At 61.1% G+C, this 18,537-nt stretch overlaps 9 protein-coding genes across 9 annotated transcripts; all 9 read left to right on the plus strand.

Annotated features, from left to right (window-relative positions):
- Positions 1–267: 267 nt before the first annotated feature.
- LINJ_32_3720 (conserved hypothetical protein) lies at positions 268–1,026 on the plus strand (the record flags this gene model as incomplete). The annotated part of the gene is made up of 1 exon (XM_001468008.1): positions 268–1,026. The coding sequence occupies one exon, from the start codon at positions 268–270 to the stop codon at positions 1,024–1,026; it is 759 nt and encodes a 252-aa protein (XP_001468045.1).
- An 827-nt stretch (positions 1,027–1,853) lies between these two features.
- Positions 1,854–3,575, plus strand: LINJ_32_3730 (conserved hypothetical protein; the record flags this gene model as incomplete). The annotated part of the gene is made up of 1 exon (XM_001468009.1): positions 1,854–3,575. One exon carries the CDS (start codon positions 1,854–1,856, stop codon positions 3,573–3,575), a length of 1,722 nt encoding a protein of 573 aa, XP_001468046.1.
- Positions 3,576–4,457: 882 nt separating this feature from the next.
- Positions 4,458–8,141, plus strand: LINJ_32_3740 (conserved hypothetical protein; the record flags this gene model as incomplete). The annotated part of the gene is made up of 1 exon (XM_001468010.1): positions 4,458–8,141. One exon carries the CDS (start codon positions 4,458–4,460, stop codon positions 8,139–8,141), a length of 3,684 nt encoding a protein of 1,227 aa, XP_001468047.1.
- A 784-nt stretch (positions 8,142–8,925) lies between these two features.
- On the plus strand, positions 8,926–9,279 carry LINJ_32_3750 (conserved hypothetical protein; the record flags this gene model as incomplete). Its single annotated transcript, XM_001468011.1, has 1 exon — positions 8,926–9,279. The coding sequence occupies one exon, from the start codon at positions 8,926–8,928 to the stop codon at positions 9,277–9,279; it is 354 nt and encodes a 117-aa protein (XP_001468048.1).
- An 837-nt stretch (positions 9,280–10,116) lies between these two features.
- On the plus strand, positions 10,117–10,719 carry LINJ_32_3760 (conserved hypothetical protein; the record flags this gene model as incomplete). The annotated part of the gene is made up of 1 exon (XM_001468012.1): positions 10,117–10,719. One exon carries the CDS (start codon positions 10,117–10,119, stop codon positions 10,717–10,719), a length of 603 nt encoding a protein of 200 aa, XP_001468049.1.
- Positions 10,720–11,481: 762 nt separating this feature from the next.
- LINJ_32_3770 (conserved hypothetical protein) lies at positions 11,482–11,925 on the plus strand (the record flags this gene model as incomplete). The annotated part of the gene is made up of 1 exon (XM_001468013.1): positions 11,482–11,925. One exon carries the CDS (start codon positions 11,482–11,484, stop codon positions 11,923–11,925), a length of 444 nt encoding a protein of 147 aa, XP_001468050.1.
- Positions 11,926–13,183: 1,258 nt separating this feature from the next.
- Positions 13,184–14,002, plus strand: LINJ_32_3780 (conserved hypothetical protein; the record flags this gene model as incomplete). Its single annotated transcript, XM_001468014.1, has 1 exon — positions 13,184–14,002. The coding sequence occupies one exon, from the start codon at positions 13,184–13,186 to the stop codon at positions 14,000–14,002; it is 819 nt and encodes a 272-aa protein (XP_001468051.1).
- Positions 14,003–14,840: 838 nt separating this feature from the next.
- On the plus strand, positions 14,841–15,959 carry LINJ_32_3790 (conserved hypothetical protein; the record flags this gene model as incomplete). The annotated part of the gene is made up of 1 exon (XM_003392677.1): positions 14,841–15,959. The coding sequence occupies one exon, from the start codon at positions 14,841–14,843 to the stop codon at positions 15,957–15,959; it is 1,119 nt and encodes a 372-aa protein (XP_003392725.1).
- A 491-nt stretch (positions 15,960–16,450) lies between these two features.
- Positions 16,451–17,722, plus strand: LINJ_32_3800 (conserved hypothetical protein; the record flags this gene model as incomplete). Its single annotated transcript, XM_001468015.1, has 1 exon — positions 16,451–17,722. One exon carries the CDS (start codon positions 16,451–16,453, stop codon positions 17,720–17,722), a length of 1,272 nt encoding a protein of 423 aa, XP_001468052.1.
- Between the last annotated feature and the right edge of the window lie 815 nt (positions 17,723–18,537).

Consider the following 18,537-nt stretch of genomic DNA (forward strand, 5'->3'; position numbering starts at 1 on the left):
TGCTCTTGCAACGACACTCTGAACGGCGTTGTGAGTGCGCCACATATGCTAGAGAGAGACATCAGAGGGAGGAGGAGGGGCTATGCTTGGTAGTACACCTAACCTCCTCCCCCGCTCTTCCTCCTCTGTTCTACAGCGCTTCAAGTGAAAGCGGCGTCAAAGGGGCCTTGCGCGGGCAGCCTGGCGCCCACATCGTGTGCATGTAGGCCCTCGCGTCGCTTTTTTTTTGTTTTCAGCTTCTCCAGAGCTCCAGCAAGTCCGAGCACAATGGTGCTTCTCCTCTCTGCTCCCTCTTCACTCCCTCTGTGTTCTCCCTGTCGTTGTCACGCTCCGATCTCTTCTGCTCCGCGCACGCGTGTGTGCGTTGGCTCCTCCTCCTTCCCCATCTTTTCCTGTGAGGTATCACAAGTACAAACGGGGGCATCGACGGTGTTCTGTGCGTGCGTGTGTGTGCTTGTCACGTGCATTCCCGAGATCGCGTACTCGATCTCGAACTGCACCACCCTCCTTCTCTTCACCACTGTTGTTTATCTGTGCTCTGCGAGGTCCCATTCGCAGGTTCGCCCTTCAGCTCTTCCCGCAGCTACCTGCGCTGTGTCGTTCCTCTTCTTACCCACTGTGCAGCACGCTCCCGCGCATATCATGTCTGCGGAGCAGATTGAAGGCGTTATTGAGCGCATCACGTACACCAAGGGCGTGCTGGGTGTGGTGGTGTGCACGTCCGAAGGGACTCCCATACGCGACAGCTTCCAAAACCTCGACAGGTCTCTGGCCCAGTCCTACGCAGCCATGGCGGCTGATTTAGCACGACAGGCGGCAATGCTGTTCACACCTGTAAAGTCTCACCGTGCTGCCTCTGAGTCCTCACCCCAAATGGGAGCGAAGAAGCAGATCACCACTACGCCACCACCACCCATTCAGGAGAGCTCCGTAGAGCTCATTCGCGTCCGCACGCTGCTGCATGAGATCATCATCCGCTGCAGCGATGACTTCCTTATCGCCGTAGTACAGGAGCCTGTTGTTTGACCGCAGCGGTAGTGGCGCGCGCTCTTTCTCTGCGCATCGCTCTCTATCTGTGTGTGTGTGTGTGTACGTCTGTCTGCATGTGGTACACGCGTGCGCGTGGCGGGTTTGTTTTTGAATGCTTGTTATATGTGGCCGGTGCTTTATGGCGGCTTGCATGCGCATGTTGGCGAGGACCAGGACGGTTCGGCGAAGCGAAGAAAGAAAAAAAGGGGAACCCCCCCCCCCCCCCACCACACACACACACACAGGGCGGTGCGCATGTACACAAGCGTTTTGTTTCTGCATCTCTTATTCTCTTGATTGGTGGCGTCGCACAAGCTGCTCAGGCGGTGGTGCGCGTGAGATGATGCTACTGTCTTGCGCTGAGTGCGAAGGAAACACACACACACACACAAGAAATGCTGAGTGCAGCAGCCGCAGACTGCGATCTGGCAGCGACGCACACGCACACCACCATCACAGGAAATTGCTGTGCTGGATGCACCAGAAGGTGCCATGGCTTCTTCTGTTCGGTTTCCTGCGTGAGCGGGCACAGATGTGATAAGACTTCTACCAACCATCATCGAGGCCCGGAAGGGCAACCCTTCCCCTACCACAAAAAAAAAGAAGGCGGCGGAGGTGGCCGAGAGACCAGTGCTCACGTTGCTCGAGCTGTTGCTGGCGGTGTGCGTCCGCTTCTCCTGCCCTATCTTACTCTTCTTTCTTGCCGACTTCCTCGCCAAGCGAGAACACCCGCGCATTACGTAAAGACATGCACGAGCGCCAGAGGACTCAGGAGAGTCATCGTGCCGCCGTCACCGCTGCCAGTGGTCCTGCATCCTTTTTGCATGCGCACAACGCACCGCATACTCCTCGGCGCCCAGCCGCCACCGCCGCGCAGCTACGCCCTTGACCTGGAGTACGTCAAGTTCAACGGTAACTCGTATGTGCGTTCACTGGCCTTGGTGCCATTTACGCGGGCAGAGCTGCCATCGCGGCGCCCGCCCCAAGCGAGCGAGGCCCATGCCCGGGCATGCAGTCCAAATAGCAGCCGAGTGCAGTTGCCGCCCCACACGTTGACCGAACTTGGGGGTGCCCCGACGGTGTTGGAGTTGAACCCGAGGGAGGTGATGCGGTTGGCGGAGCCGCTACCGTGCGGCCACCTTCTTCTGCCAAAAATTCAAAAGGCTCTCGTGCAAGGAGCGGCCCTGGAGGAGCTGCGGGCCCCACTTGAGGCGGAGGCGCGCGGCGCCATGGCGTCTTTTCTCGGTCCTCGCCGAGCTCTGCGGAAAGAGGGGAAGAAGGCGACGAGAGAGGAAAACGATCTTTGGGCGCTTGCGGCGCTCCGCCACGGCGAGTCGTCAGGAGGTGAAACCGACGCCGCGGCAGATTTCGTGGACGAGGCGAACGCCTTTCCAGTTTTGGAGAGAGAAGGTGCGTCTTCATTGCCGGCAGCCGACCCCACCACAGTGGCTCAGACACTGGTGGTGAGGGAGTTGCAGATACGACTGAGCACCGTGCAGTTCTTCAAGGGGCTGGACCCGTTCGGGATCCCGAACATCCACCGGTTCAACCGCGAGGCACTCGAGCTGCTCTATGCTGCGCCGGTGGAGTCACCGGACTTTGCCGCGGCGTCGCAGCATATTGGCGGCTTGCGTGCCTACAGCAAAGGCAGGCAAGGCTACAAGTCGCTCGCGTACCTCTCTCGCCACCACCCACAGCTCCTGCAGGCCCTCCTACGCCGCAGCTTTGAGAGGCCTTCTGCGTGGTACAGCTGGCTCGCTGACTGCGCGTCGTCTGTCGAGGCAAACTTGATTGAGGTGCGCAACGCACACCGCGACGGCACTCACGCCAGTGCGTGGCGTGACGTTGCCCGTTCAACTGGCGGCGCAGCGGTCGACGCCGATCGCGTTCAGGCGGCGTCTGCCCTGGTGCTGGCGTCCTCGTCTCTTAACTTCCAGGAGAGCCTTACGATGCAAGATCTGGCCAAGCAGATCAATTTGCTGTGGCGCGGTCTCGTGCATGCGCCTGAAAGCCCCTACAGCGGAGGCGAGGGCGCGTCGCTGTGCTCTCGTGCGAAGGTGTACGTTTACGGCAGCAGCGACGCCTCCGTCCTTCACCGCACGCTGGGACTGGGGTTCACTGGGACACCCCTACCGTGCCATCTCTCAGAGCGAGGTCGCCGGGCAGGCTCTCGCTATGCCGGGTCGAAGCAGCTACCTGATGTGGCTGCTGCTGCCCACGCCGCTGCGTTGAGCTCTGCGCACCGGACACCACCCCGGCCGCTTCGGCTGCTGAGCTCGCCCCTGGAGGCGGTGATAGTGGATGCCACCCGACACCCTCTCTTCACGGCGGCCGGCTTCGCCCCTTCGCCCAAGCAGCCGCCATCGCTGATGACGGCACTGGAGAAAGCTGCAAACAGTGACGCGACGGCAGCGGAGCTTTTGTCGGCGCCGCAGTGGCACGATCCGCTGTGGGATGCCCAGGCGCTTGCGTGCGTCTGTGCCTGTGCTGGCATGGCGCGCACTCCTGACGAAGGGGAAAAGGGTAGGAAAGCGCAGCACACGTGAGACACTGTGCACTGTGCACTGTGCGTGTGTGTGCGTGCGTGACTGCGTCTCCACGGACTGCGGACGCCTAAGCCCCGACCCCCCTCCGCTGAGAAAAGCACTGCAAGCTCAGCGAGATAGACAGCGCGCCAAGCAGCAAAGGGGGAGGGGGGAGAGCATTACACCCACACTTGGCAGGCGGGCAAGCGGCATGGTGTGATGTATCAGATTCCTGAAGGCCTTGCAGCTCTGTTCAGGGACGGTTGAACAAGAGAGACCGCAGCATTCACCTTCAACGTGCCCCCTCCTCTACTGCCGCTGCGGCAGCGCTGTCTCCGCCCAGCCAGTTCACCCGAGTCCATCGACGGTAGCACCGACCACTCACCGTGAGAGTCCTTTTCGCCTTCTTTTTTTTCGAGGACACTGGCCCGCTTTCACGTCTCTCCGTTGCCCCAGCCCACGGAGCAGAGCTGTTTGCTTGTGCAGTCTTGAGTGGCGAGTTGCCCCTCCAGGCAAGACGGAGAGGCGTCTTTGAGCTTCCTCATTCCTGTGCTTACAGAGAACGCTCGCGAGAGAAGCGAGGCACATGCTGGCACCGGCTTCTGCCTGCCTGCCTGCCTGCTGCTGCTGCTGCTGTTGCTCTCGCCCCAATGCACTTCAGCCCGTTGACTGCCTTGCATCTTGTTGGCCGATCACGGCACACCGACTCTTCCTCTCTGCCTCTTCGCTTCTTTTCGCTTTCTCTGCACGCCTGTGCGGGACTGCCATGCGCCAACCCGCAGCGAAGCGGGAAGGGGGCCGTGCCATCCACGTCGCCACACATACACGCGCGAACGCGCAATCAGGAATACCCCCTCCCCCCACACGTGCCGCGTGTGCGGTCACCGATATCACGCACAGGCCATGCTGACCCTCACTCGTCGAGTGGCCGGCCACCACGCCAAGCAGCGCCTGCCGCGCAGTCTGCGAGGGCTGCCCACCCCTAGCATACGGCGTGAATGGGGCAACATGAAGAACCTGTCGAGTGAGGAGAAGAGGGAGCTGCTGCGCGGTGCATGGCGAGAGGCGACCCCTGTTCAACTGGTGCCGGACCCGAGCAGTCGAGATAGCGGCGCTACATCGGAGCCCATCACATTCGCTACAGACGAGGCGGCAGACCGCTATCTGGCCGAAGAGGAGGAGGATGAGGTGGCGGAGATGCACGAGTCCACGCTGGCCCTGGCGCGGCGCTTCTTTGTGGAGCTGGCAGGGGCAGCGGATGAGGAAGTGGATGGGACGCAGATGCCACCGGCCCCCCAGTCGGACGAGGAGCGCCGTCGCGAAATGCGTGACGTGCAGCGCGAGTTCTTTGGTGACTTCTACGTGGAGCAGGGCATCATTGACGAGTCAGAACGATACGCGTTTGTGGACACCATGCTACGGCCTTCACGGCCTCTCTTCCTGGTGAACAGTGTCCTGCCATTGACGCGGCTCACGGTGCGGGATCAGCTCGAGGTGCACAGCACAGCCTCCACGGGCCTCGACAGCGGCATCGGGAGCAGCGGCTCGGCGGGTGTGGCAGGCGCGCCTTACGCGTTACCCGTCTTCGCGCCGACGCCCTTCGACCCGTGCCTGTACGCCGTGCCCCTTCCGCCCACCCAGGCGTTTGGCGCACCGCTCCATGTCTGCTTCTCCGCCGCAACGTCGCGATTGCAGTCACGGGTGCCTCACACCGATGCTGCTACTCCAGTCATTCGTGGTGATTGTGCATCGTCCGTGCTTATTCCGAAAGAAGCACCCAGCGCCACCGGTGATCAAGCAGCGTCGCCCTCCGCTGCTGCATCAGTTGACCTCATCGCCGACGCCGATGCGCTTGGTGCGATGATGCTGGACGCGCCGCCGTACGTGGGGGCAGACTCTTCTCAATCGCCAGCCGCAGGCCGGTCTGTGTCTCTGACGAATGCCCCAAGAGAGCCAGCAGCGGCAGCAGCGAGCGACAGAACAGCTGCATCTGCGCTTGCCGTGGCGGCTCCAGCTCCGAGCCTTCCAACGCAGCCGCCAAGCCTCGCTCATATGTACTGGCTGCAGCGCCAGGTGGCCAGCAATACTGTCCTCCACGTGGACGACATATCGCTTGTGGTGTCGCTGCTGAGTGTGCGGCTTGCAGCTGCCGCTGTGTCCAGCGAGGATAGCGCGCCACAACCCTACGAAGTCGTGCTCTGCCAAGCGAGTGACCGAGACGAGACGGCCTGCACGTACCACACGGAAATCGTGCATTATCTCTTTCGAGCTGCGCAGGCGGAATCCAGCGACCCAGCCGCGGCGGACCGCTTGGCGCGTGTGGTGATCGTCGTCGAGGATGCATCTTTCACAGGCCGCACCGCGGCGCATCGACACCAGGTGAAAGGTGGGGAGCACAAAGGCTTGAGGTCACAACATCGTCAGACCAATGTGGCGTCACTTCCGTGTGACGAGTCCGCTGTGGCGGTGACGGACCGGTACCCGAACGTGGTGTATCTCCAACCTCGTTCGCCAAACCGGAGGGGGCGGCCACTTACGCCTCCGCGTTGCAGCTTGACGGACGGCAGCTCAGAAGCGGCGGTTTCGAGCCTTCTCAGCAGAGTGGTGCTGTGCGTTCCCGCAACATCGCAGGACGGTGTTCGCCCCCGTGGCTGGCTCGCCGGTGGCAACGAAGAGGCCGCCGACGAAGACTCCGATCTCGCGCCGTTGGGAGGGCACACACCGTCGTCGTATCGCCGCGGTGCTTACAGCTTCGTGTCAAGGGCGCCGCCGAACACCTTCGTGGAACGCTGCCAGAGGGCGAGCGCCAACTTCTCCAAGTTGCAGAAGCAGCTCTACGCGGCCATACATGCTGTGAGGGCGGACAGCTGTGGTTGGGTCATCTACGCCACTCAGAGCGCCAACGTAATCGAGAACGAGGCAGTTGTGTGCGCTGTTTTGCAGCGCATTCGCATGGAGGGTGGCGGGTTGCAGCTGCGGCTACCGCAACAGTCGTGCACGGCGGAGAGGGGGGCGGCCGACGACGGTGCGGCGGCTGCAGGGCATGTGAGGCGACCGTTGGGCGTGGAGTGCGTCCCGCTAGATTCACCTGCCATGGAAGCGTGCATGGCATCCCCAGAGGCCACCTCCTTGCTGCGATTGCTCTGCAGCGAGGGTCGGCCGGGCCTCAGCACATGGGCTGCTATCGAAGACGGATCTGCGGGGCAAGAGGCGGAGCAGTACAGCCCGGAGCTGCGCGATTCCGTTGCCCAGGCGGCGTGGCGAACTGACCCGATGCGGACGGGCAGTGACGGCGGCTTTGTGGTGTGCCTGCGCGTAACGTCAGCAGCTCAGCTTCGGGAGCATGAACATGGGCGAAGCGGCGGAGCGGCTGCAAGTGTGCCGCCCCTGCCGTGCTTTTGGTGGACACATCCGGACAGCCACGTCGTCTCGGCACTGACACCGGCCACCTTCCAGTTTGTGCAGAACATGGAGCGAGCCGATGTCGCGGGGCGAGGGCGCTCGTCGAAGGCAGTCTCGAAGATTCTTCACGCGGGAGTGCCAGTAGGGTGCGCCCACCGGCTGCCCGCTGCGCCCGCCTCTGACTCTAGCCTCGGCGCTGCTGAGCCAGCACTACCAGCAGACTGCGGCATCAGTAGCGCGACGTGCCACGTGGATGTCCTGGGCGCCCTGCGCCGATTGCTGCCGCACTTGACCCTTTCCGCTAAGGCCCTTTGTGAGCTGCTGCTGCTCAAGCATGTCCAGTCTCACGTGCTGCGCAGGCAACTGCGCCTGCTCCAGAAGCAGTCAATGGTTCAGCAGCGGCGGCAGCTCGGCGTTGAGGATTCGGCCACTGACACGGCGGCCGAGACGCGCAACTTTCTCACGGCAGTGGAGAAAGCAGCTGAGAACCATCTTCTGCTCTCCGCCCCATCCTCCGCGAAGCTGTCTGGCCGGTTCTACGTGTGGGTGGGCGCAGCTGCCGAGTCGCTCCTGCCGTCGTCCGGGATCAAGGCCACTGCTCAGGCAACGGGGAGCGCGGAGGCGCCGCCTGCTACTGCCGGCACTGCTCTTCACCCCGCTGTCTTGGCCGAGTTGGAGGCGGCTGGCGTTGTGGCGGAGGTCGAGTACCGGCGCCACCCCACTCTCCGTGACCCTGCCTCGTCTGTCATCGACTTTACCGTGCGCCTCGATGTGCCCCCAGATATGCCAGAGCGATCCAAGCATCTTGCAGCGCTGGAGGAGTGGCGAGTGGCGCTGCGGGACGCACTGCTGTACGTGCTTCGGCGCACCTGCAAGGACAGTGGCTCTGCTCGACTCTGGGCGAGCCCGTCCGTAGATAGCGCCAGCGTGTCCGCATCGCGGGTGGATGCCGATGGCGGTAGCGGTGCCGTGAGTGCGCCACGCACGGACGAGGTGCTCGAGCTTACAGAGAACGAATACGAGACTGTGCACACGGCACAGCATGTGCCGACTGGCGGAGTGGCGCACCCTCACGCCCTCTGGGTTCGCCCTACCTTGCCCGGCATGGAGGCAGAGGACAGGAGGGCGGACTGGCTGCACGACACGAACTACCAGAAGTGGCGCCGACGTCGAGCGCAGCGGTGAACTTGACGTCAGAGTCTCTCGGACTGCCATGGGCGTATGCGCGCTCATAAAGGGGTACGCAGCCACCCTTAATCTCCTGCGTCTCCTTCCACTGCCATGTGTTTCGCTCAGCCACACACACACACACACACACACACACACACCACCTCTCTTTAACGGCACAGAATTGCCTGGCACAGGCGCGCGCTCCTATGTCGCTAAAGCCGTGCGAGTGCGTACGTTCGCGGACCCGGCGGGGAGGTATAGGGGGCTCTGCTGGGGGCCGCGCCAAACTTGACTGAGCCTTTAAGGCTGGTATGTACCTCCTCGGATGCTAGCCCCTCCCTCTCCACCGACAACGGTTTCTTTCTATATTAGGAATTCGGATCTGTGTGCCGGTTATGCGCTCTCCCTGCAGGAGCTTTCTGCGCTCTTTGCAGCGCTATCCACTCCGATGCATTCCGCGCCTATGCGCGCACACACCCGTCTCCACAGCCATATGAAGGTACACAGTGGCGCGGGAGGTACTCCTCTTATCTCCTCTCCTCCCTCTCTCCGTGGGGCTTTTCATTTTGCTCTCTCGCACGCCTGCTCTTGACGAATCCACTGCTACGGTTGCTCATTTTGCGGCACCTGCGGTGTTGAGCAGCCGCGCACACGCAGACGCACACGCACTTAGACACACACACACACACACACACACACACACACACACGCGCGCAGAGGAGAGAACACGCTTCACGCACATTCTAGTTCTCTTATCTCCCCACACCACGCTCAGTGATTAAGTAGATTAGCGCGTGCCATGCCGACGATCTCTGTACAGTCGGCTTCTGATTCTGCGCCGTCGGTGGGTGCAGAGGACACGACGCAGCAGCTCCTGTCCGGGTTCCAGTTCTTCTTGTTGTGCCTGATAGTGATAGCATCGTACTACGTGTCCTTGTGGATCTCTGCCCATGCGGTGGGAGAATCGACGGCATCGCTGAGTGCCCCCATCATCGCAGCTTCGAGCCTGTTTGCCGACGTTGGCAACACGATCCTAAAGAAGATCAACCGCCGTCGCCACCGCACGCAAGTCGGCGCCGTCTTCTACGAGGAGGAGGCCGATGACGCCAACAATATTTTCTCTGTAAACCAGCCTGGCACAGGCGTGCAGTAGGGCGCACCATGCGGACCTGGTGCAGCATACGCGGCTGCCTTTTTCTTCCCCTCTTCCGTTTTGTCTTCCACGTGGTAGGGGCAGATCTTCAGCGTTGGCGACTCGACCCCCCGGTGCACGCGTGTGCACAGGTATACCCCCACGTGGCTATGTCTGAGGTGTGGGCTGCCTCCTCTGCTGCCTGCGGACTCTTTTACTGCCACTCACGCTTCTCTCACTTCTTGCTCGTTGTCTCGCATTATTTGTTTTGTCTTGCTGTTCTTCTCGACTTGTTTCCGCTTCTTTTCCTCCCTCTGCGCACGCGCGCTGCGCGTGCGCATCTATGACCCTCCCCCTTTTTCTCCCCCTCTCTGTTGCACGCGTGCCCAAGTGTGTGCTGCGCGCGTTCTGATGCTTCATCCAGGTGCTTTCAGGCTCTCGTTGGTTTCTTTGCCGGCGTAAACGCACGCGGCGCCGCCTTTTTGTGGCTTGTGCGGAGTCCCCCGATGGAGGGAGGGGAGAGAAAACCGAAAGCGAACCTCGCGCTATGACGCATGCCGGATGGAGCCTCCGCGCGCTCTGCCGCTGCAAATGACTTCACGGGTGCGCTCCGGCACTTCTCCGGGAGGCGAAAGCTGCGCTGTTCTTCTCCAGAGAATGCAATGGCCCGCAGGAGTTGGGATTACTGTGCCTATCGACACGCGCTTACACGCAAATGCATACTGCCTCATCGTCTCTCCCGCCGTGTCTGCTGTCTCTCTCACTCATGCCGCCTTCCCATTACCACAACTAAAGATCCAGAGAATCAGCGACGACTAGCGGCCCCCCTCTTATCCTCTGAGCGGGTACAGACGTCAGATGAGCGTACCTTCGCTGCATCGAAGCGACCGCAGCGGCGATCCTACTCGGGACCGCGCCCACTATGTGAGGGCGCAGCGGCAGCACCTTGTGCGCGAGACACGAATGCTACAGATGGCGCTGGAGGAGCTGCAGGAGGAAGCGGAGCGGGCAAACAGCGAAGAAGCGTTGGTGCGCCGTGCAATAGACACGACGCATCGCGAGCTGCTGCGGTGCCTTCTTCATCTTGCCTTAACTGAGCAGGATTCAACGAGAGGCACAGTGGCGGCATCCGGCGCACAAGCGCAGTACGACGCAACAAGCGCCATCATCTGTGAGGTATTGCGGAGGTATAAGCGCGATCAAGACGCATTCACGCAGGAGGCCAAGCAGCGCTTGGAGAGTATCAGAGAAGAAGCGCGACAGGCGTGCGTGAACGTCGGCGACACCCTCGCCGTGCCACAAGGTGAGCATGCTCACAGCAGTGGTGTCGGCACCATTGTAGAAGCAACTGAACTCGACTCCCCTCGCAGTGCCTTGGAGGCGCTGCGCGAGATGAAGGCCGAGGTGGACGAGGAGACGGAGGCCACGCTGCTGAGCATCGGCCGCACGCTGTTTTGCTGACTCCCGCGTTGTCCGTCTTCTTTCAATTTGCCTCTGATATACTCTCCCCTTCCACTTCCCCCACTAAGAGGACGGCGGCACACCCGAAGTGACGGGTGGGGGGGTGTGCAGGGAGGCCGTTGCTCCTGCTAGGAAGGGGGTCCGGTGAATGGACTGCACACGCACTCACACATGCGAGGCCCGAGGCGACGCGGCCTGTCTGTCTGCTCCCTCCTTACGCGATCACTGTTGTTTTCCTGGATCCTTTCCCTATAAAAAAAAACAATGGAGAATGAAATGAGGTATGCTGCTACTGCCCAAACGCATGAGCGCGCCTGCGCGACAAACTGCGCTGTGCTGCTGTCCTCGTCGCCCTTCTTTTCGTCGCCGACGAGATGCATTTTTTCCCTCTCTGCCATGGACGCAGACGGGAGTGCATATCTACTCCCGCCCGCCCGCCTCTTCTCCCCCCTTCGCTTCTCTGGTCACGGCACACAATGGGGCTTTCGTTTGCACGCACGATGCACCCATCACCTCTCCACATGGTCTTGCACGCGTCTCTCATCTCTCGCTCTCCCCCACCACTATTACGACGACTGCTGCACCCACTGTCGCGGCGAAGGTGCATGGGTGCTTGTTAGGTAGATAAAATTACGTAGCGGCTCTCCTTTCATTTTGCTTTCGTACTCCCCTTGCATATTCGCGCTTCGGCCCAGCAGACCCCCCTCCCCCAAACAAAAAAAAACACGCACACACGCCCGCACATACACGAAGAACGCACAAATGGCGCCACCGAAGGCCTCTCTTCCCGCCCGCATCTTCGCGGGTGACTTCATGGGCATCAACTGGAACCGTGTCAGCTGGATGGCCCCGTACAACAACTTCTACCCCATCACAATGTGCGGCGGCTGGGGTGGTCGTATGTGGTCCAGTTTTATCCAGTACGGTCGCTTCGACAACCGTGCCGGCCTCATCATGGTGCGCAACCTGATCATGGGCATCCCGACCGCTCTCATGGCTCTGCTGATGCTCGGCAATATGGACTGGTACCAGTGCATGCAGTGCGCCTTCTACCTTCCCGGGATCGCGATGCCGCAGTGGGCGCAGAACGAGTACGCGAAGGAGATGGAGTGGGCCAGCTGGAACAAGCCGGGCGCCATGGCGAAACACCACTATGCCGGCACTGTGTCGATCCCCGGCACAGAGAAGTACATCACGGAGATGTAGAAGGCTGGCCGGCCGTGCGCCAGACAAGGGAGGACTGGCGCACGGCTGAGCTCGTGCCTGCCTTCGTCTACTCCTTTTGTGGTCACGTTGTCTTTCCCACGCTTATCGCGTGGCAGCATGCGCTGAAGTGGGTGCGTGTGAGTGCATGCCAGTTCGCATTGCGGCAGCTCAGCTTGGGTCGCTGTACGGACGGGCCGCGGGTGGACAGATGCTGCCGTCGCTGCGGTCGACAGCAACCCAGTTGGCTTTGGTCTTGCTGCAGTGGCACGTGCGGAGGATTGCGCGAGACGGGGCGCGAAAGCTGCACGGCATGAGGGGAGTGGCAGTGCACAGAGTGGTGTCTCTCTCACACTTCAATGTGCTTCCAATGTGTTGTCTCGATGATTGCTCTCTGCGTAGTCTATGTTCGTTTCTGTTTTGCTTCCTGTGTTTCGTGAGACACGCACTGGCTCTGCCTCACTGTCGGACACACGCACTCTCTCTCTCGAGAGAGAGTGCGTGTGTGTACCTGTGCATGTGTGTGATGAGGCGAAATGCCGTGCATGAGTGTGCCCCGCGCACGGTTTAGGTAGGATTTGATTTAAAGCTTTAGCCAAGAGGGGCTTCCACCGTCGACCCCACCTTCTAAACGAGCGACCCAAAAGTAAAAACGCATGTTATTAGGCGCACCCAAGCACGCACAAACGGAGAAGGTGAAGCGTGGATGTGACGGCGACGGTGCCGAAAGCGGCTTGCCCATCGCCAGCGCACAGACGCGTCCTCGTTCGCGTGTCTTTGTGGTGCGTCGCGGCGAGTCTCAGTGGTGGTACTCTGTAATCTACGTGGCAAGGCTGCAGAGTTCGCAATGAGGTTGGGCAAGAACTTGACGGGGATGCCGCTCCGTAACTGGATAAGAGAGCGTAGGGTGGCGCAAACGTTGCGCTTGCACCCAAGCGCGTGCAGCAGGGGAGTGCGCAGATGGCTTTGCTGTGCCTTGATGCCCCTTCTCATCCTACTTGCAATCTTCTTTCTTCCACGGCTCTTGCGTGCGGCCTCTTTGGCCACCTTTTCTCTCCGTGCCACAAACGCCCGTGGTCAGAGGCGGCGCTGGCGTCGCATCAGCCGCGAATCCCGAGCGAGAAGCAGCTAGTCTCTCGTTTTGGCCGGCTCATACTCTGAGTTACATCTCCCCCTTCCCTTTCCCCCACGAAAAAAGCGCCGGAACAGTGGAGCTGCCAGCATCATGCCGACGCTTTTCGAGGCGAAGGCCGAGAAGCTGATGCTCGCTGCTCAAGAGGAGTGCCGCTTGCTGGCAGCGCAGTTGGAAAAAAGTCGTGCAGCACGAGCTGCGTTCACTTGCGGGCCGCAGGGCAGGACTCGTGCGGCACCAGCGACTGCACCCGCGGCGGCCACATCTCCACCGAGCCCCCAGAGAGTGTACAGCGCCGCCACTGTGACGGTTACCGTGAAAGGTCCCTCCATAGGCTCCTCCACCTCCACTTCACCCGATCGAGCCGGGAGCCCGTCGGCAGCGCCCCCGTCGACCTCCCCCGCGCGCGTTGTCATCCCCACTGCCGCCACGCATAAGGAAGGCACGCTGCTTCACTTGGTGCGGGGCAGTGGCCTGTTCGGCGGCGGCAGTCGCTCCTTCGTGCCTCACTACATTGTTGTGTCCGGTAGCGCTGGGATCTCGTGGTACGCGTCCGAAGCGGAGTACCGCCAGAACCCCTCTCGGCCACTCGGGCACGCCGACTTCTGGATCGAGACGTTCAACAGCCGAGGCAGCCGCTTTAAGAAGGCTGCTGTGTGCTGGCCGCTCATCTTGCCTGACGATTGCCCAGAGGCGAAGGACGCGAACAAGACGTACTTCGCTGTAGACTACTACACGCCCAACGAGGCGCGGGAGCAAGTTGTGCTGGCGGCGTCGTCGCCGGCAGAACGCGACGAGTGGGTGCAGGTTCTCACCAAGTATATTGACCTCTATTTGGCCCCTCGTGCCGAGTCGGAGGAACTGCAGCACATCCCGCGCGGCGCAGCAGTCCCGCTGCACCGGTCAGGGGTCATCGAAGGCGAAGCTCCAGGCGGTAACATTCTCTGAGATAACACGCAGCGTGTTTGCGAGAGTGTGCGTGCGTTTGTGTGTTTCAGTGACGCGAGACGTGCCGTGCGATGTGCAAGCGTGGCCGCTGTTTCCCAGAAGGCCAATCGCGGCAAGGGGCAGCCAGTTGGCCGCCCTCACCCCATGCATGGTAGCCGCTGTGGAAGCAAGAGCAAGGTAAAGAGGGCAGATGACGGAGCTGCGCGCGTGTTGTTGTTCTGCTTATTATTTTTGCCGTCCTTCTCGACGTCCGCGTATCGACAGATCGAGTGGTGACACGGTGTCTCGCTTTTACCCCTCCCCTCTTGCACCTCTCTCTGTCTCTCTCCTTTACCTTGCGGTGGCTGTGCTCGCTCTAAGGCACGTGATGGACACGTGGAGGTGTGCCCGCCCCCCGGATTGCGTGATTGTCAAGTGCGCGCGAAGTGTGCTGAGCGTTTTTTTTTTGCCTTTCTTTCACCCACAGCGCAGCGCGCCGGCTAAGACTGCAGGACCACCGTCCAGCTGTGGCTCCCACGTCTGTCCTCTGTGCGCTGCTGCACACATACGTACCTGGAGAGAGACGGCGCCATCCGATTGCCGCCGCGCATCTCGCCTCTCATCCTTCCCCCCTCCCCGTGGTGGACCACATATACATAGAATCATGACAACCCTACCGGTGCTTCACTTGAAAGCAACCAGCCTGCAGAATGTGACTATCGCCGCGGACCTGAGTGACACCACAGCGACCCTCTACACGTTCCTCCGCTCGACCCCCAGCGCCGCCGAAACTGAACTGGCCCTCCAGCCCTTTCTCGAATCCCTCCACGCGGCTCCGTCGTCCGGCAGGGCTGCTCTCATGCGGCGACCAAATCATCGCCTTGTACAGCTTCTGGAGTCGGTGGCCGTTGATGGCGTCTTTCGTTGCACACCGCATGTCCTTCCTGCGCTGGCGCGTCACTCAGATCGGTGGCTGCACCGGTTGGGGTACCCCTCGATGGACGGTGAGGCGGCTGATTCTACGGCAGCGGTGGACTCTGCGGCACATGCAGCGAGTGGGTCGCGGCGATCGGCGTCACCTCCGACGGCTGCACCGTTCCCATTCATGCGCGTGCGCGCGACGGACATGCACCAGTACGTCGATCCGTACTCAGCCTATGAGGCTGATTACGTTGGGAGGCAGGAAGCGGCTCACTCAGCTCATGTTGATGCCTTTGCCAGCGGCGAAGCGCATTTGCCTAAGAACGGGTCTGCAGCAGAGTCGAGTGGCCTGCAGCACAGGGACACTGCGCAGCCTCATGAAGAGGCATCGTCTGTGTCGGCTGAGGTGTCTGCGCTCACTGTTCCTGGAGACGAGCCGCAGCTGAGCGAGCTAGCGCCGTCTGCGTCGCACGCAGCGACTCCAGCGCCAAAAGCGGCCCTCACCTCCGCCCCGGCGATTCACCCGGTGCTCCACCTCATCGCAAACCAAGTTGTGCAGCAGCAGGAGGAAGGGGAGAAGACGGGCCGCGGGAGCGCGGAGGAGCGTGCGCACCCGTCCTCGTCACACGCAGTTCTTGACGAAAAGCTGCAACGTCTCATGGCGCAGCTAAACGAGGCAGAAACACAGCTTACCGACGCCATGGCAGAGAAGGAGGCGGCAGAGCAGGTGTGGTTGCCGTACTACAGCCGCCTCAAGACGAGCAGGATGTACGTCAACGAGCTCAAGAGTCGTTTACAGAGCGCCGCCTCCCTCTATCTGCTTCAGCGATACGAGCGCGAGACGCTTCAGCAGGCTCACGTCGGCGTCGCGATGGAGTCCATGAGCCTGCAGCTGGTGCTGCGCGATGTGCGCGCACGACTGGAAGATGAGCAGCGCAGTTCGCTCACAGACGACCACCAGCAGGCGACGGAGAGCGATATGCTGGCTCAGCAGTTGAGCGCTGTTCTGGCAGTGCCTGCGGCTGCGAGCCAGCGCAACGCGGCATGCCATCGTTGAAACTAAGCAGCTCATCTCGCATACACATAGACGATCACAATGGCGGAGTTTGATCATGTCCGCCAGTCCCGATTCACGTCAGCGGCCTCACCAGCACAGCGGCAGCAACATATGCACACCAAGAGTTTTAACATAGCTCTCTGTCAGGGCATAGTCGTCGCTGCGACTGACGGAGATGGCTGACAACCCCCCTCCCGCTCAACGCATCAGACTTCTCGGGCGTTTTGTGCATCCACTCTAGTGATTTACAGCGGCTACTGGTCGGGACCACATGCCCTCTTTGGACTTTGCTGCACATCTTCTCCCCAGTTCAACGTCCTGCGTTCGCAGCTCTGCGCCCTCTTCTCCTCTTTTTGCTTTCGTGTGTGCCGCTGCTGAGCTGCGACAACGCAGACGGCTGCACACACACACACACACACACACACACACGCACATGCACACACAGCGGTCACCACCCCCATCTTCTTACCCCACATGCGAGCGCTGTAGTAATGCCGACATTTTGGAAAGAGCAGGCGCATGTGCGCCGACTCTACAGCGCCCCAGACAGCACTAGCGAGCTCATTGCCACCTGCGACAAGGCCTACGTGCCTTCCTTGGCCTACGCAGCTTCGACCAACTCCGCTGTGGTGGTTGCAGAGGACGACGCGACGGCGCCACGAGTGCAGCTTCCTTTCCCAGCCATTGACCTTGCGTGGTGCCCCTTCAAGAAGGGCACCGAAAATGCGGCCTACGCGACGGCGTGCCACAGCCAGCCCATACAGATATGGGACCTCGAGGACGCCGAGCTGCGCGCCTCGTACACGGCGACGAACGACAGCGACTACCACGTCCACGCGCACGCACTGTGTTGGTTCAAGGCGCCGACGCACCAGCACTGGATCGCTGGTGGCTACGGCGGCTTCGAGGATGTCACTCAGGTGCGCGTGTTCGACATCATGGCTGAGGGCAGCCAGCCCATCTGGTCGTACAGCGACAAGCGCGGCAAAGGGATGGTGTCCGCTATGCATGACTGCCAGTGGCAGGGCACAGTCTCGCTACTGGCGGTGGGGAGCTACGATGCGCCGTCGGTGCACCTCATCGACTGCCGGAAGCGGTGCCCGGTGGCGGAGTTGCATGGGCTTAAGCGGGGCGTGCAGGTGATACGAAGCGGCATCGACGGCTCCGACCCATACTGCGTCTACGCCGGGGGGAGTCAAGGAGATAGCCGCATCGCGTGCTGGGATGTGCGCAAGCCACGCGCGCCGCTCTTCACACTATCCAGGCCCGTCCACACGAACCAAGTCTTCCAGTTCGACCTGCTGCATGTGCACGCCGCCGCTGCCTCCGATGACAGCGCTTCTGGTTGCTCGCGTGGTCTTGTGTCGACCTGCTCTGCAGGCGGGGTGCTGTTATACCGATGGCGTCCAGGAGATATACCCTCTGACGGCACAGAGGAGCACATTGGCGCCTCTGTGGGCCCGACTAGTGGCTTGGCAGTGGTGGGGCCCGACACGGTCGTGGTGAGCACCGGCAGCCGCACGTACGACGTATGCCCCGAAGCGCCCAAGGAGAGGGCCCGCACCCTTGCTCTACCATTGCCGTGCCGTGACAACGATCACGGCGATGAAACGCTGCAACCACACTTTCCGGTTCATAGGCGCCAACGATCGCCGATGCAGGACGGGTCAGATGAGGAGTCAAGCTCGGAAAAGTTAGAGCTTCTCACTACCACTGAGGCAACGAATATTGCGGTTCTCTCGCTTACGCAGCGACATACGTGAAGCCTCGAAATACATCTGTCATTCTCAACGCTACACGTCTCAGTACATCACTCTTAAACCTTGCACAGCATTGGTTCTCGATTACGGAAGCTCGGGGGTAGGCGCAGCTGACGTCTAGTGCAACCCCACCCACTCTCCGCCGGATACTCAGGCACATGCACCCCCCTTCCCCTCCCCCGACACACACAAACTTCATGCCGTGTGCCAAAGAAATTCGCACACAAAGAATCAGGTGTCGAAGCGGTGGAGCAAGAGAGTGCACACTGCAGCGTCAGGAGCCTCGCGCATTGGCTGCTGTGGCCATCCACTGGGACCGCGAGCGCGAGCCGCATCGAAGGAAGACAAAAAGGAGACGTCCATCCTTTCCTGGCACCAACATCTCTCTGCAACCACATTCCGTCTTTTCATATGCTTCAAGCACAATAAGTGCTTCAAGAGAAAGAGCATCGTTTGCTTACGTGAGATGCTTGTGTTCTCCCACCCAACCACTACTGCTCCTCTCTGTCCCTTTATGCATCCTTCGGCGCCCTCGTTGCGCGTACAAGACCCCCTCCCCCCTTCCCACGCCCTCCACCCTCCACCACACGCGCGCGCATCGACAAGGTATTCCACGCCTACTTTCTCTTCTCTCCATCATTCCGCGTCTTCCCCCCCCCCCCGCACAGTGGCATTTGGCGGTAACCCCTCTTCCTGACCTCCCTTCTCGTTTTTTCATCGCCATTCACCCGCGTCGTTGCTTCTCACCCTGCATCCTCGTCGACGCGTCGCGCAGAACCGTTCGCGTAGCGCGCCTCACTCCTCCGTGCATCCTTCCC

Source organism: Leishmania infantum, chromosome 32 (genome assembly GCF_000002875.2).
Source record: "Leishmania infantum JPCM5 genome chromosome 32".
Classification (NCBI taxonomy): Eukaryota; Euglenozoa; class Kinetoplastea; order Trypanosomatida; family Trypanosomatidae; genus Leishmania; species Leishmania infantum.